Source organism: Gymnoscopelus microlampas, assembly GCF_963454915.1.
Source record: "Gymnoscopelus microlampas genome assembly, chromosome: 11".
In the NCBI taxonomy this organism is placed as follows: domain Eukaryota; kingdom Metazoa; phylum Chordata; class Actinopteri; order Myctophiformes; family Myctophidae; genus Gymnoscopelus; species Gymnoscopelus microlampas.
The window spans coordinates 38,385,161-38,399,125 of NC_139948.1; the positions used below are offsets into that span (position 1 = coordinate 38,385,161).

At 46.5% G+C, this 13,965-nt stretch overlaps 1 protein-coding gene across 1 annotated transcript in view; it reads right to left on the bottom strand.

The window, feature by feature from the left end:
- The window catches only part of sdk2a (sidekick cell adhesion molecule 2a), a 120,465-nt gene that overhangs the window by 21,633 nt on the left and 84,867 nt on the right, over positions 1–13,965 (bottom strand). Inside the window, exons 13-31 of the mRNA XM_084071674.1 lie at positions 12,588–12,764; positions 10,704–10,840; positions 9,499–9,646; positions 7,851–7,991; positions 6,820–7,001; positions 6,060–6,175; positions 5,649–5,844; positions 5,014–5,112; positions 4,683–4,874; positions 3,669–3,790; positions 3,389–3,498; positions 2,982–3,132; positions 1,904–2,141; positions 1,561–1,676; positions 1,231–1,420; positions 979–1,077; positions 543–737; positions 212–413; positions 2–105 (exon numbers count right to left, since the gene is read on the bottom strand). Coding sequence (XP_083927800.1) covers positions 2–105; positions 212–413; positions 543–737; positions 979–1,077; positions 1,231–1,420; positions 1,561–1,676; positions 1,904–2,141; positions 2,982–3,132; positions 3,389–3,498; positions 3,669–3,790; positions 4,683–4,874; positions 5,014–5,112; positions 5,649–5,844; positions 6,060–6,175; positions 6,820–7,001; positions 7,851–7,991; positions 9,499–9,646; positions 10,704–10,840; positions 12,588–12,764 — 2,915 coding nt within the window. The remainder of the gene's footprint in view (position 1; positions 106–211; positions 414–542; positions 738–978; positions 1,078–1,230; positions 1,421–1,560; positions 1,677–1,903; positions 2,142–2,981; positions 3,133–3,388; positions 3,499–3,668; positions 3,791–4,682; positions 4,875–5,013; positions 5,113–5,648; positions 5,845–6,059; positions 6,176–6,819; positions 7,002–7,850; positions 7,992–9,498; positions 9,647–10,703; positions 10,841–12,587; positions 12,765–13,965) is intronic.

Genomic DNA, 13,965 nt, shown 5'->3' on the forward strand with positions numbered 1-13,965 from the left:
CCATCCTGCAGTGTGGTGATGGCCTCACTGTCCTCGCTGTACTCGCTGTCCCCTATGTCGTTGGTGGCTTTGACCCGGAACTGGTACGAAGTGAAGGGCTTTAGCCTGGCAAAAGAAAGAGAAGCAATGTGGGTTATTTCTCTTCAGAAGGTCTTATCATTAGAAAATGTGTATAATTTTCATACAATGGTCCGTTTCGCTGTTTGTTTACCGGTCCACCATGTAGGAGCTGGCCTCGTGGTTGACAGAGGCGGAGTGGACAGTCCAATTGCTGTCTGGCAGCTCTCTGTACTGAACCGTGTAATAACGGACGGGGGACAGGCCGTCACTGCCTGGTTCCCATGACAACAGCACTTTGCGAGCTTGCACCTCCTCCTGAGGCACTACGGGACGGCTGGTGGGCTGTGGCCGTGCTGTGGGACGCAAATGTGTGCGCACACACACATAAACAAAACAAACACACACACAGTCATCCACCAGATGCAATATTAAATTGTCAATAATTTAAAGAACACATTACAAATGCATTGTTTTCTGCCTACCTCGCTTTTCCGTCGTGACCACCAGCGCCTCGGCAGCCTCTCCCCAACCCTTCCGCGTCTGGGCGGTGAGGCGGAACACATAGACCAATTCTGCTTTCAGTCCGGTCGCCGTGTACTGCCGAGCGCTGGGACTCAACACGTCCACGGTGGCGGCATTGCTATTGGAGGAGTTCCTTCTGTATGTGATCTGATAAGCTAAGAAGGGAGGGAAGGGGGGGAACATCACCTTAGTTTGAATGTACTGTAACTACAAAGTCACATTGTGATCCGATAAGCTAGGAGAACAGGTACATTAAGGAGATTGAATGCATAATACTTTGGGAATCTGAGTCAAATCTAAAATTGGAGCAAAATTGCATTGTTTGTCCTGGAATGGTGAAACGTAGTGTTGTATCGGAAAAAAACGATCTTGGCAGTAAGAGCGTGGTAACCTCACCAAGGATAATGCCATTTGGCTGGGCAGGAGGCTGCCAGATTAGCCTGACTGAGGTGGTCCTGACTTCAGGGAACAGGATGCCCACTGGAGGTCCTGGCACTATCAAACAAAATAATAACAAGAGATGTCACACTATGTCACACATGAACTAGACATGTCAAGTAATTGACCAAAAATGGCTGCTGTGTGAAGATGGTTAGACCAATTTTGGGTCATGGGTGGGATGGCCGACTCGGTTAAAATCCTGTTTACCGTCATCCAGGGTCCTCTCCAGAATGGATGGGAAGCTGTTCCTGCCATCTCCGATGCGTGTGAAGGCCAGGACCTGGATCTCGTACAAGACGTACTTTCCCAGTTCACTGAGTTGGATGCTGTGGCTGGTGTTGCCCTCCACCGTCCAGAACTTGGGAGCTGTTTCTGAGTCTTTCTCTTTATACACCACCTGAGAGAGAGACACACGCAAGAGATACGGCAATGTTATCCAGCTGGGAGGACTGAGGTAATACGATGTTTATCGATTTCTACTAAAGATCCCATTTGTGGAATAAAATAAAACAAGGCGGTGAGCTGTAGAAATCCGACCTTGTATCCCAAAATGAGCCCGTTGCGGTCTGGCTCGGGGACTTCTCCCCAGCGGACCAGGATGCTGCTGGAGGTGGTGGCGAAGGCCGACACGTTGGTGGGGCCGCAGGACGGCACTGCAGCAGGGAGGAAGGTCAGAGGTTAGCATACTGTATTCATGTAATTCATGTATAGGTGGCTGTCTGTCTATGTGTTCGTGTGGTAGAGGAGTGTGGGACACATTTTCACATAAATTCAGTTAATGTGTGTGTGTGTGTGTGTGTGTGTGTGTGTGTGTGTGTGTGTGTGTGTGTGTGTGTGTGTGTGTGTGTGTGCGTGTGCGCGCGCGTAGACACATCCTCACCTGACTCCCTTGTCCTCCCATGGACTGGGGGGCTCCAGGGTCCAGAGCCGATGCCGTTGATGGTCTGAACTCTGACCTCGTACTCCATCCATTCCTCCAGGTCTTCGATGGTGAACTCCCTCTCCAGTCGGTCCATGATGACATGGGACAGAACGCCTCCCTTGGACCCGGCCTTGGAATACTGCACCCGGTAGCCCAGCAACTCTGGGTTCCCATTGTACTCCCACTCTGGCAGGGGCTTAGGGAACACAGTAAAACCAGGAGTGTTAATTCAATTCTTAAATAGTTAAAAAGTGTCCCGTAATGGTTTTTCATGTGTAGGTGTTTTATCAGTATAACCGACTCTGGCAATAACATGAATGGGCATCCTTTCTAATTAGTGTATCTAATTAGTGCCCTTTGTTCCACTGAATTGAAATCTTAATGCTACAGCTACAGTGACATTCTAGACAATGTGCTTCCAATTTTGTGTCAACTGTTTGCGGAAGGCAACATACCCCCATACCCCCCCCCCTCCCCCCCCCCATAGAGAAATGGTTTGTTGAGATGAGTGAAGAAGAACTTGACTGGCCTGCACAGAGCCCCCGACCTTATAACCTTATCAAACACCGTTAGAATGAATTGGAACGCCATCCGTGAGCCAGGCCTAATCGCCCAACACCTGTGTCTGACCTCTTCAACGGTCTTGTGGCTCGATTGGAATGACTTTTCGCTAGTTGGAACATTGCTGCCGCAATTTGCTTCCATTCAGCCACAAGAAGTATTTAGCGAGGTCGGACACTTCATGTTGGGCCACAAAATTGGAACACACAATTGTCTAGAATGTCATTGTAGCGGTGGCATTAAGATTTCCATCCAATGGAACAAAGGGCACTAATTAGAAACACTAATTAGAAAGGGTGTCCACTGACCTTTAAACATATAGTGTATATCAAGTCTTGAAAAAGTCAAAATGCCATCGCTTAAAATGAGTAGTTTGAACATGTAATGAAAGGAATGCAGCGTAGTGTAGCTAAAGGATTGGGCCCTGTTTCAATATGAAAGGATTACAAGCATTGTGGGCAGTGACTGAACGTACCACCCATCGAAGCCAGAGGCTGGTCTCGCTGGCCGTGCGCAGGGTGACGTTGGCGGGGGCGATGTCTGGAGGGGCCTGCAGGGTCTGGATCTTCCTGGAGGGTTGACTGGCAGGACTAGTGCCCACTATGTTCACCTGACGCATGCGGAACCTATAGCGAGTGGGAAATAAAATTATACTCAGTAACTGGCCCTAAGGCCAACGTTTAATTATTGATAAGCTGGTGAAGCAAAAACACATATAGCTGCTCTGTGTGTGTGTGTGTGTGTGTGTGTGTGTGTGTGTGTGTGTGTGTGTGTGTGTGTGTGTGTGTGTGTGTGTGTGTGTGTGTGTGTGTGTGTGTGTGTGTGTGTGTGTGTGTGTGTGTGTGTGTGAGTGTGTGCGTGTGTGTGCGTGCGTGCGTGCACCTGTAGAATGTATAGGGGTTCAAGTCCAGGACCTCCAATGATCTGGCATCAGGCTCGTTCGACAACTGATGCACGGTGACCCATTCCTCGTTCTCTCCTATTACACCAACCTGAAGACACACACAGAGGAACTGGAGGGATGACATCCTCTGACAACAAGCCAGCTGCTACCTCAGAATCATTTTGCATCACGGCGCTATAATCCATTAGAAAAGCTTGCAAGACGGTTCTTCTCACATATATATATATATATGGGTGTATATTAAATTCTGAATTTCACCTGGGCTTCCACCTGCCAGCGGGAGATGGAGGTCTTGCCATCATAACCGGGTTTGTACTGCAGCGTGACGGAGCGTGGGCCGATGTTGGAAATGGCTATATTGGTGGGTGGACCAGGCATCTCTGCAGGGGGGGAGGGAGAGGATACAAACATCACAGGATTTCTCCCCACTTCAAATGGAACTAGAATTGCGAGAGGCACTGCATAACTGTTGCCCTCACTAAGCACTGCTTATAGGATAAGTACACTCACAACAAGTCTGCCTCTAAACACTTTGCTCAACTAGAGACTGATGACAATCTACCAGCTTCTTTCCTCGCTAACACTGGGCGGAAACACTTTGGGTCTTTAAGTCAGTCCTTCATATTGGGGCAGTGACATGAATGGTTTTCAACACAATGGTCATAGGTTTGTTACCGGCGTTCGAGCCACCGCAACTATCTTGCATTCAAGAAGTCCTCAGACATATCAGTGGGTGGAGATCTCTGATAGTCTTGCAACACGAGGATAAGATATGAGGTGGGTGGGTGGGTGGGGGTGGTGCAGTTAAGATATCGAGTGACTAATTGTGAGGTCGGATGAGTCACCATTCAATAGAACAGTGGTTCTCAACCTTTACAGGCCGCGACCCCCCAAAATAATCCTATTTGAACTGGGGACCCCCCACAATGACAAGCACATGGAATTGTAGGGGTTGAGACATTACATTTTAGTTTTCAATATAGTGAAAATAGCCAATCTACAAGCTCACAACGCCTCGCGCTGCGAGGCGTTGTGAGCTTGTAGATCAGCTTTTTTAAACTGTCTTTCTTATATTTTTGGACAATTTGGCCAATGTTTGACCAGTTTTTATAGTATACTTTTGATGTAGTAATGGTCTTTTTCCTTTTTAAGATATTAAAAAGGTCTTAAAAGTCCTTAAATTGTCACTTTACTGTCTCCTGGGGACCCCCCCAAAATGACCTGGGGTCCCAACCCACAGGTGGAGAACCACTGCAATAGGTAACAGCTAACCTGGCGGCACGCCGGAGGAGATGGTGGACGAGGAGAGCTGGCCCTGGCCCTTGGCGGTCATGCCTGCCACCTGGATGGTGTAGGTGGTGAGGGCAGTGAGTCCCGTCACCCTGTAGTCCTGGGTCAGGTTGGGCAGGTAGTGGGTGACCCGGGTGTTGGTCCTGTTGAATTCCTCCCAGGAGATACGATAGCCTGCCCGTGGTGTAAAAAGAAACCCAAGGGTTTGTGTGTGTGTGTTACTGTATATGTCATTTTCACATCGGACACTGCTTTATGGGCCGTACGCCGAAAAACAACAGAAAGGATGTAAAGTGATCTTTAATGGTTGAACCTGTGAGGATGCCATTTCTCTCCTGCGGGTCTTTCCAGCTGACTTTGAGTGAGGTGTCCAAGATCTCGGTGAAGCTCAGGTGTCCCACGGCACCAGGAGCTGCACACAGAAACCAAGCAGCCAATGAACAATAACAAAAGAAATCTAAATGGTTCAGGTTAAAAAATGTTTTTTTGTGAAAAAGGTTAAAGCTCTACATTCAGATATAATAGTAATGTTTCATCCTGTCAGGCACCCTTATATCAGCTTCAAGTTAATAGTGTTCCAATTTTGTCGACTCATTTCTTTGTGTCATCACTTCCAATTTCACTTGTTTATCATGTATCCTGTCCTGTATGAGTATAAAATTGGTATTCTGACCTGAAAATGCATTTTCTGTTTATTAAAGAACTGGAGAGACAGGGAGAGACCCCAGTTACAGAACAAACACTCTATAGCAATGTTTACTATCATAATATAGAGAGCTATTTAATACTTATTTTAACAAAACAATATCACTTACAGCACCTTTAATAACCATACACAGTGATGTATACTATACATGTATCCATTTGTTACTCTGAGAGTGTACAAACGGACCCACAGGTTACATACATATTTTGTATGTAACCTGTGTCAGAGTTAAATCAACTTACTATCCTCGTGGGTGCGTATTCGCTGAGGCGGGCTGCGCGGCCCGTCTCCCGGGGTGGTGAAGCACAGCACCGAGCTGTAGTACTCCGTGAACTTCTTCAGCCCCGGGACGTAGCCCACGTGAACGCTATCCTGGAAGTTGGGGCGCGCCATCACCATGGCGACCTCGTCCTCATGGTTGGCTTCCCACGCTAACAGCTGCGGGAGAGGTGAAACATCAAAACGGGGGCAGGAAAAACAAGCATGGCCTTTCACGCTCTGTGATTCTGACAGGGAGAACCGATGCCTCGCGCGCCTACGAGCGCAAGTGAATTGGTGACATGACAAAATGTCAATCGATGCTTGTTTTGACACCGTGGTCTCCTGTTTGTGACCACTAGAGGGCAGTGGCACACAGTAGCGGGCCGACTCACCTTGTATCCCTGGTTGATCCCATTGATGAACTGAGGGCTGGGAGCACTCCAGGTAAAACGAATGGCGGTGGAGTTGACAGCCTCGGCTTGTACGTTCCCTGGTGGCACGGTCGGCACTGATCCACAGGATGAAAGAAAACAGAGGGACAGAGACAGAGCGAGGGGAAGGGAATGATAAACATGAGAGCGAGTGAGAGGAGTTAATAGGAAATGCACAGCAGTAGAGCAGGCTGTTTACCAGTCTTGTTTATGTTGGTGTGAATGCCCAGGAGTGCTCGGTTTGAAAGGTGACACAATAAGTGAAGCTGACTGGACAGTTTTTGTCGCCACTCTTTCCTACACTGCTGTAGGTCATCTCTGAATATATTTGAATCCACTTAAATATACCTCTATACTTGACCGGGTTTGGCTCTGTACATGGTCTGCTCTTATTTCTCCTCAATACACCACATCTCATTGCCAAAATGTGCCAATCTACAAGCTCACAACGCTCAACAAGCTTGTAGATTTGCTATTTTTCGAATGTTCCCCCCAGAATTGGGATGCTACGGTCCAAGCGGTTAAAATAACCTTTGCTTTGAGACGTCTATTAATAGCTTTCTGCCAGAAACTAATAAATGAGCCAGATCATTGAAAAGTGTGGCTCGCTTCTCAGTTGGAACCTCTAACAAGACACTGAACCTGCCCATGTGTACAGGACAACAGCTACAGCGCCGATTCAGATCGGACGGAACATGCTTTCGGACGCTCGGCACCTCACCTCCTTGAAGTGTCCACTCGGTGACCTTGTGGCTGTAGATGCCCCTGCCTGCTCCATTGTAGGCGGCCACCTCGATCTCATAGTTGGTCCAGATGATCAGGTCCTCCAGCAGCAGACTGGTCTGGTCTGGGCTGGTGATGTTTTTAATCTGACAGTCCACCGGAAGACCAGACAGGCAATACCTATAGTGGAAGAAAGACAAAAAGATAATTGGGAGATGGTCTGAAGCTCAGGTGTCCCACGGCACCAGGAGCTGCACACAGAAAACCAAGCAGCCAATGAACAATAACAAAATAAATCAAAATGGTTCATGTTCAAAAAGGTTTTTGTGAAAAAGGTTAAAGCTAGTAGAAAAAGATAGTAACGTTTAATCCAGTCAGGCACCCTTATATCGGCTTCAATTTTAGTGTTCCAATTTTGTCCACTCATTGTGTCATAGCTTCCAATTTCACTTGTTTATCCTGTATGAGTTCTCACTCCTGATTGGATAAAATTGGTATTCTGACCTGAACATGCATTTTCTGTTTACTAAAGAACTGGAGAGACAGGGAGACCCCCGTTACAGAACAAACACTCTATAGCAATGCTTAAAGTTACTATCATAATATAGAGCTATTTTATACTTATTTTAACAAAAGAATATCACTTACTGTAATAATCATACACAGTAATGTATACTATACATGTATCCATTTCTTACTCTGAGAGTGTACAAATGTAACCAAACGGACCCACAGGTTACATACATATTTTGCTTACTATCATAATATAGAGTGTGTAGAGAGTGCAGATTCTCAACAAAAGAACGAGGGGGAAGCAATGCAATAGAACCCGTGAGGAACTACATAAAGAGGTGATAGGGAGGGAGGGAAAGGTGTAATTGGGACCAATTATGCTTTCACGGCAGTGAGGTGAGAGCTAGCATAACAGTGTGATTCAGATTGGAGTTATTATCACGTCTGAATAGCGATGGCCCCAGAGACAGAGGCTTCTCAGTAGGAGGGAATCAGCCAGGGGTTTCATCGTCAGACCTGATAATGTAGCCTTGGAGTGGACCATTCTGGTGGCTCTCCGGGGGTGGCTGCCACTGGATCATAATGGACTGGTTGGTGCGGCCGCTGGCGATGACAGTCTGCGGGGGGGCACTGGGTGGCTCTTCTGGGAGAGACAGTCTGATGGAGGGGACAGAGAGAGAGAGAGAGGGGGGGGGGGGAGAGAGAGAGAGAGAGAGAGGGGTGGAGAGATCAGGAGGGTTAAAAAAAACATGCATTAATTATCCATAGCTTCTGCATATTTCTATGTCATTTCATCATAGACATCATGCGAGAAATTGGGGCAGTACAAAGCGAGGTTGGTCAAGGGATAAGTCTCACTGCGCCTGTATCCAATAGATAGTCTTTGTAATGCTGTTCTCTGAGGGGCAAGTTGCTACAGCTTGACAAGAATTAAAGAGGCCTTGGTTAAGGCTGGCCAGAATGACAAAATTAAAGAGAGACAGAAGGAGATCAGAGAGAAAGAGACAGAGAGAGAGACAAGAGAGAGAGAGAGAGAGAGAGAGAGAAAGAGAGAGAGAGAGAGAGAGAGAGAGAGATGCACACACACACACACACACACACGCGCGCTTGCACGCACGCGCACACGCGCACACACAAGCACGCATGCACGCGCACACAGACTTTTTCAGCCACACGTCCCATTAATTATTCTTTTACTTGATGGTTTCCCTTTGTACAGTACTTTGTAGATGCCTTGGAATTACTTCATGTAACTTTCCTTAAAATAAAACAGATTGCAATGAACTGAATACTGAGTTGGTCTGAATAGAAGGAGTAGGAGAGATAGAGAGAGGGGGGGTAGAGAGAGAGAGAGAGAGAGAGAGAGAGAGAGAGATAGAGAGAGACAAAGAGAGAGATGTGGCCAGACTTTGCTTTTAAGCTTGACTTTGTCAATTTAAGACATCAATTTTTGACATCTTGATTTGTTCTCGGTTGAGCCTGAGAGCTGCGCTGTGCAGAGATGAAACAGGGTGTTTAGGATCAAAGAGGCATGGGGGGCTTCAAATCCCCACGCTGGGAATTCGAGTCTGTCTGAAGTTCTGACTCATTCGAACAATTCTGGGTTACACTCTTAAAGTAAAGAAGAGATAGTTAGGCTGAGGTGGGGAAAGAGAGAGGCAGACATGAGAGAGACAGTTGTCAAGATGAAGCTGGGTCAGTGCACCCATCAAGTCTTCACAAAGCACAATTTCAGCTCATTCACAGTTATCTGTTGAAAAGAGCTGTCCCCATGCAGGCTCATCTCCCAGTCATTCCCCATGGGAACGGAACCCGAAAAAAAAGAGGGCTTAGACTAAGAGGAAATAACCACGAGACTGAATGACATAGACGAGATGGGAAAAAGAACAGGCTGTACCAGAACCGTAAAAGTTCTCAAAGCGTCAGATTGTTAAGTTCTCCTGGGGTGTTACTGTGATGTTGCGCTCACTAAGGACACAGTTTTTTTTTTTTACTAAGAACGTTATCGGATTGAAACAGCATTTTGGGGCTTTTATCCCTTTATTGATAGGACCGTAGTTTGACAGAAAATGGGGAGAGAGATGGGGAGTGACCTGCAGCCTATGCGCCTAGACGGTTACGCCAACCGCCCGGGACTGAAACAGCATTCTTGAAGTCTACCCACCGCTCAGTCTCCTTGCTGAACTGGCCCCTCCCCACGTCGTTGACGGCGCACAGGCGGAACTGGTAGGAGCGTGCTGGGATGAGCCCGCTCACCGTCACCCCACTGGACTCTGGCTCTATGTTAGCTAGCAACACCGTCCATGGAGCATCTACAATGGATGGATGGAGGAATTGGTTCATATACGGATGGATGGATTGATGGGTGGATGGATGGACGGATGGACGGATGGACGGATGGACGGATGGACGGATGGATGGACGGATTGATGGATTGATGGATGGATGGATGGATGGAAGACACAAACAGAACAGAACACAGACAGGATTGTGTGAGATCATTTTCATTCTCGAGAGACTCTCACAGCGTTCAGCAGTTATAAACCCAAATCCACAGATTCCACACAGAGTGCATCACAGTGTGATGCCTGTAGCTGGAGAGACTAATCTCAATTAACCAGTGCTGTAGCCTTCTAAGTACAATGTTGAGGTACTTTTAATTTTACTGGAGCATTTCCCATTTTCAATTCTTTCACTTCTACTCCACTACATCTCAGAGGCAAATATTGTACTTTTACTCCACTACAATTATTTGAAAACGTTTAGTTACTAGTTACTCTTGATTTAGCCACTTCAGTCCTATATACACACTCCGGCTAATAAGACTTTTACTTGTATTTTTTACAATGTTGTATTGATACTTTTACTTAACCATTAAGACCAGGAAAGAATCTGTGTGTCATTTTTAGACTTCTTTCGCTATTAAAAAATAGCAGATACACAAGCTCATAGCGCGGCTATGAGCTTATAGATCTGCTATTTTAGAAAAAACTTGAAAACATTTGTAACTCAAATCTTTGCTTCTGGGGATTCTACAAATGTCTTCTAAATCCTAACAGTTTGTACCCAAGAACGTATTTTGCTATAATATCAATGGTGCTCAAACTTTTTCATGTCAAGGACCTCCCAAAATGATATGCATTTCGCCGCGGACCCCCGTCTGAAAATATTTCGTTCCAGGGACCCCCCCCCCTAAAAATGTATATAAAGTATATATTCAAAGATTTGCATGAGCTATGAGCTTGGATTAAGGAAAACATTTGAGTACTTTTTCCCACCACTGCAATTAACGCTAACCAGACAAATGTGTCTCTGAGTCTAAACTGGAGGAGATGTTATTGTGGCCACATGGCCACAGAGAGCACTTACTGTTCTCTGAGACCTCCAGGATGTAGCGGATCAGGGGGCTGTTGCCGTCAAAAGCTTGGGCCCACGTCAGGTTGATGGCCCTCCTCTCCGTGGCGCTCAGAGCGGCCAGCGGGTTCTCTGGAGCGTGGGGCAACTGCCTGTGGGATTATGTTGATGTGCGTGAGTTAGTGTGTATCGCCTCTGTCCGGGTGGAAAACCATGTTACAAAACTGTTACTTTTACAGGATTCGAATTCAAAAGTAGCAAAAGTAGCAGATCTGCAAGCTTTTTGATACTTTTGTTGTGACGCTGTAGTATCTGCAGATGTACAGATTTGTAATATTATACTGTTTAGACTGATGATAGGTTCTTGGTTTACCAATGATCCTAGATTACTATCTCTATGCATTCGATGTATTACCTCGTGTTTACCTTGCTTACTGTAAATCTCTCTGGATTAAGAGCGTCTGCTAAATGCCTAAATTGTAAATTGCATGCTCAAGGAGGGCATTAATTTATGGAAAAAAAACACAAAATGTTAAAATATGGAGATAAGAGGTTTCTGCCCCGACAGGGACGATATGAAGAAAAGAAAAGAAAATGAAGACAATGGGCCCGATTCACTGAGCTGGTCGTAAATGACGTGTAAATAAAGTGACTAAAGGAGGGTGTATTTTCGATAAGCACGATCTCACGTGCGATTTACCGCGTAGATCATCCACAACCCATTTAACACCATAAAAGGCAACCGGGAACTCTAACGACCATAAACGTCATCACGCTTCAAAGTGGACAGATCTACAAGCTAACAACGCGTCTTGACAACTTGTAGATTATTATTTTGGCAAGCGAGTCCCTCACACGATGGATCCACTGCGTTATAAGCAATAGCGTGTAATGAGAATAAGAAGTTAATTTATTAAAGTTCAACCTCACTACCAAAGGCGAATAAAACTTTGAATGGATATTATATAAGCCCTTTCTACTGAACAATTGCTCACTCACCTTTGCCTTGGTAAAAAGATGATTCTGGACTCCGCCTTTATCCGATATTTTTTATCAGAGCTTTATTGATTGGCCTACTGAGGGGGATCTGTCCTTTGGATGAACCCTCCACTGTCCGACTCATACAGTACATCGGAATTGGAAATGGAGAAATGGAGACAGGCAGCTAGATGTCTCTATACTGTATCCTCTTAAGGTTAGACTGTGTTCATGTGATGTGGTCAATATTATAAATTAATAGTGTGACATATGGAGTTGGCATGAAAGTCCAATAGGCAAAACTGTGGCCACACTTGTAAAAACAGCAAACACGCCTAATAATTCTGCTCTAAATGCGTCAACTGAAAGGAAATAAAAATCAGTTGAATTTGCAATTTTGCATCTTGTCTAGATGCATACAAATATCGTTTGACATATGTTTTCTTTCTTTTTTATATGTGTTGACAAATGTTGGGCACATAAATATTTTATTTGAGGTTGGGGCACGATTGCAATTGATTTTCTATGAATAATAAGGCATTCTAATGACATATCCGCAAGCTTTGGTCCCATAAGTCATGCCTCCGAGCAGACTTGAGAAATAGCGGACCATCCGCAAAATAGACCGACAGAAATAGATTAATGAATCAGACACGTAACGTAGGAATTTTCGTAAATGCAAAATATGGGTGTAAACTGCTTAGGGAATCGGGCCCATTGCGTCAATAAGGCTGGGTAAAGCAGACACAACCTGCTGTTAGCATTAGAAACAGATTCAGTGATTACAAGAGGAACTGATGAACCCAAGAACCCCATCCCCCCGTCCCCCCCAACCTAGCAAGACACAAGACAAGTAATGAGAGAGCAAGATGAGGCAGGTGGGAGGGGAGAGGGGAGGAGACAGCAAGCTGCTGTGCCGACCTGACTCGGAGGTGGGCGCTGCGGGAGTCGTTCCCCCCCACAGAGGTCACCCTGCAGGTGTATGTTCCGATGTCGCCCGACCACGTCTGGGAGATGTGAAGCGTCCCGTCGGGATCCAGCCGCAGGCGCGGAGACACGCTCACGTCAATCAACGAGCCGCTCTTGTCCCAAACGTGCCTAGGGATTGTATAGAACATGTGAGCACACACACACACACACACATTTGAATTCTTATATTTGGGTCTGCACAAAAAGTGCCATACATGATAGATCCAAACACTGGAACAAGGTTACATTACGGTCAAACCAGATACAACTGCTGCACATTAACACACGAGATACACAAGATAACACGTTGATAACATACTATATACAGAAATTTCACGGATGATTCTTTTGTCTTTTTTTTCTTTCCTCCCCCTTAGCTACTCAAGGATAAATGAAACATCCTCTTCTCCAGATAGACAGACTGGACAAGATAGCTGAAACAGAACAGTATTTAGCCAACTTTTTTGCATTCCGTCTTTTGTAAAACTTTCCCAATTGCAGGCCACGGAGCACAACTTTGTGAACGTGGCTCAGACTCCCAAACACAAGGACAATGTGACACTCACTCACTCACACACACACACACACACACACACACACACACACACACACACACACACACACACACACACACACACACACACACACACACACACACACACACACACACACACACACACACACACACACACACACACACACACACACACACACACACTCACTCACTCACTCACTCTAGATACAAGAGCATGCATTGGCATGCACGTACCCACTTGCGTCCCTACAGCAATCATGTGCGCGCGTAAACACATCTGACACGCAACCAGGCCCACGCTGTCACAGGCACACGGTGACGGTGTGCGGCGCTCGGTTCAGACAGCAAAACACAGAAGGTGTTGACACCGTATGGAAAGTGTTGTGAGGCTGCTGGCGATGTGATATGAATATGGAAAATCTGTCTCTGTCTCTCACATACATGTCATCCTGACACCTGACCACCATGCGTCTCGCATCTCTCCATCTCTCGCCGGCTCTCAGTCTCGCTCTCAAATGCACACTCATCTCACACACACACACACACACACGCACGCGCACGCACGCGCGCACGCGCGCGCACGCACGCACGCACGCACGCACGCACGCACACACGCACTGACGCACGCACGCACGCGCGCGCGCACGCACGCACGCACGCACGCACGCACGCACGCACGCACGCACGCACGCACGCACACACACACACACACACACACACACACACACACACACACACACACACACACACACACACACACACACACACACACACACACACACACACACACACACA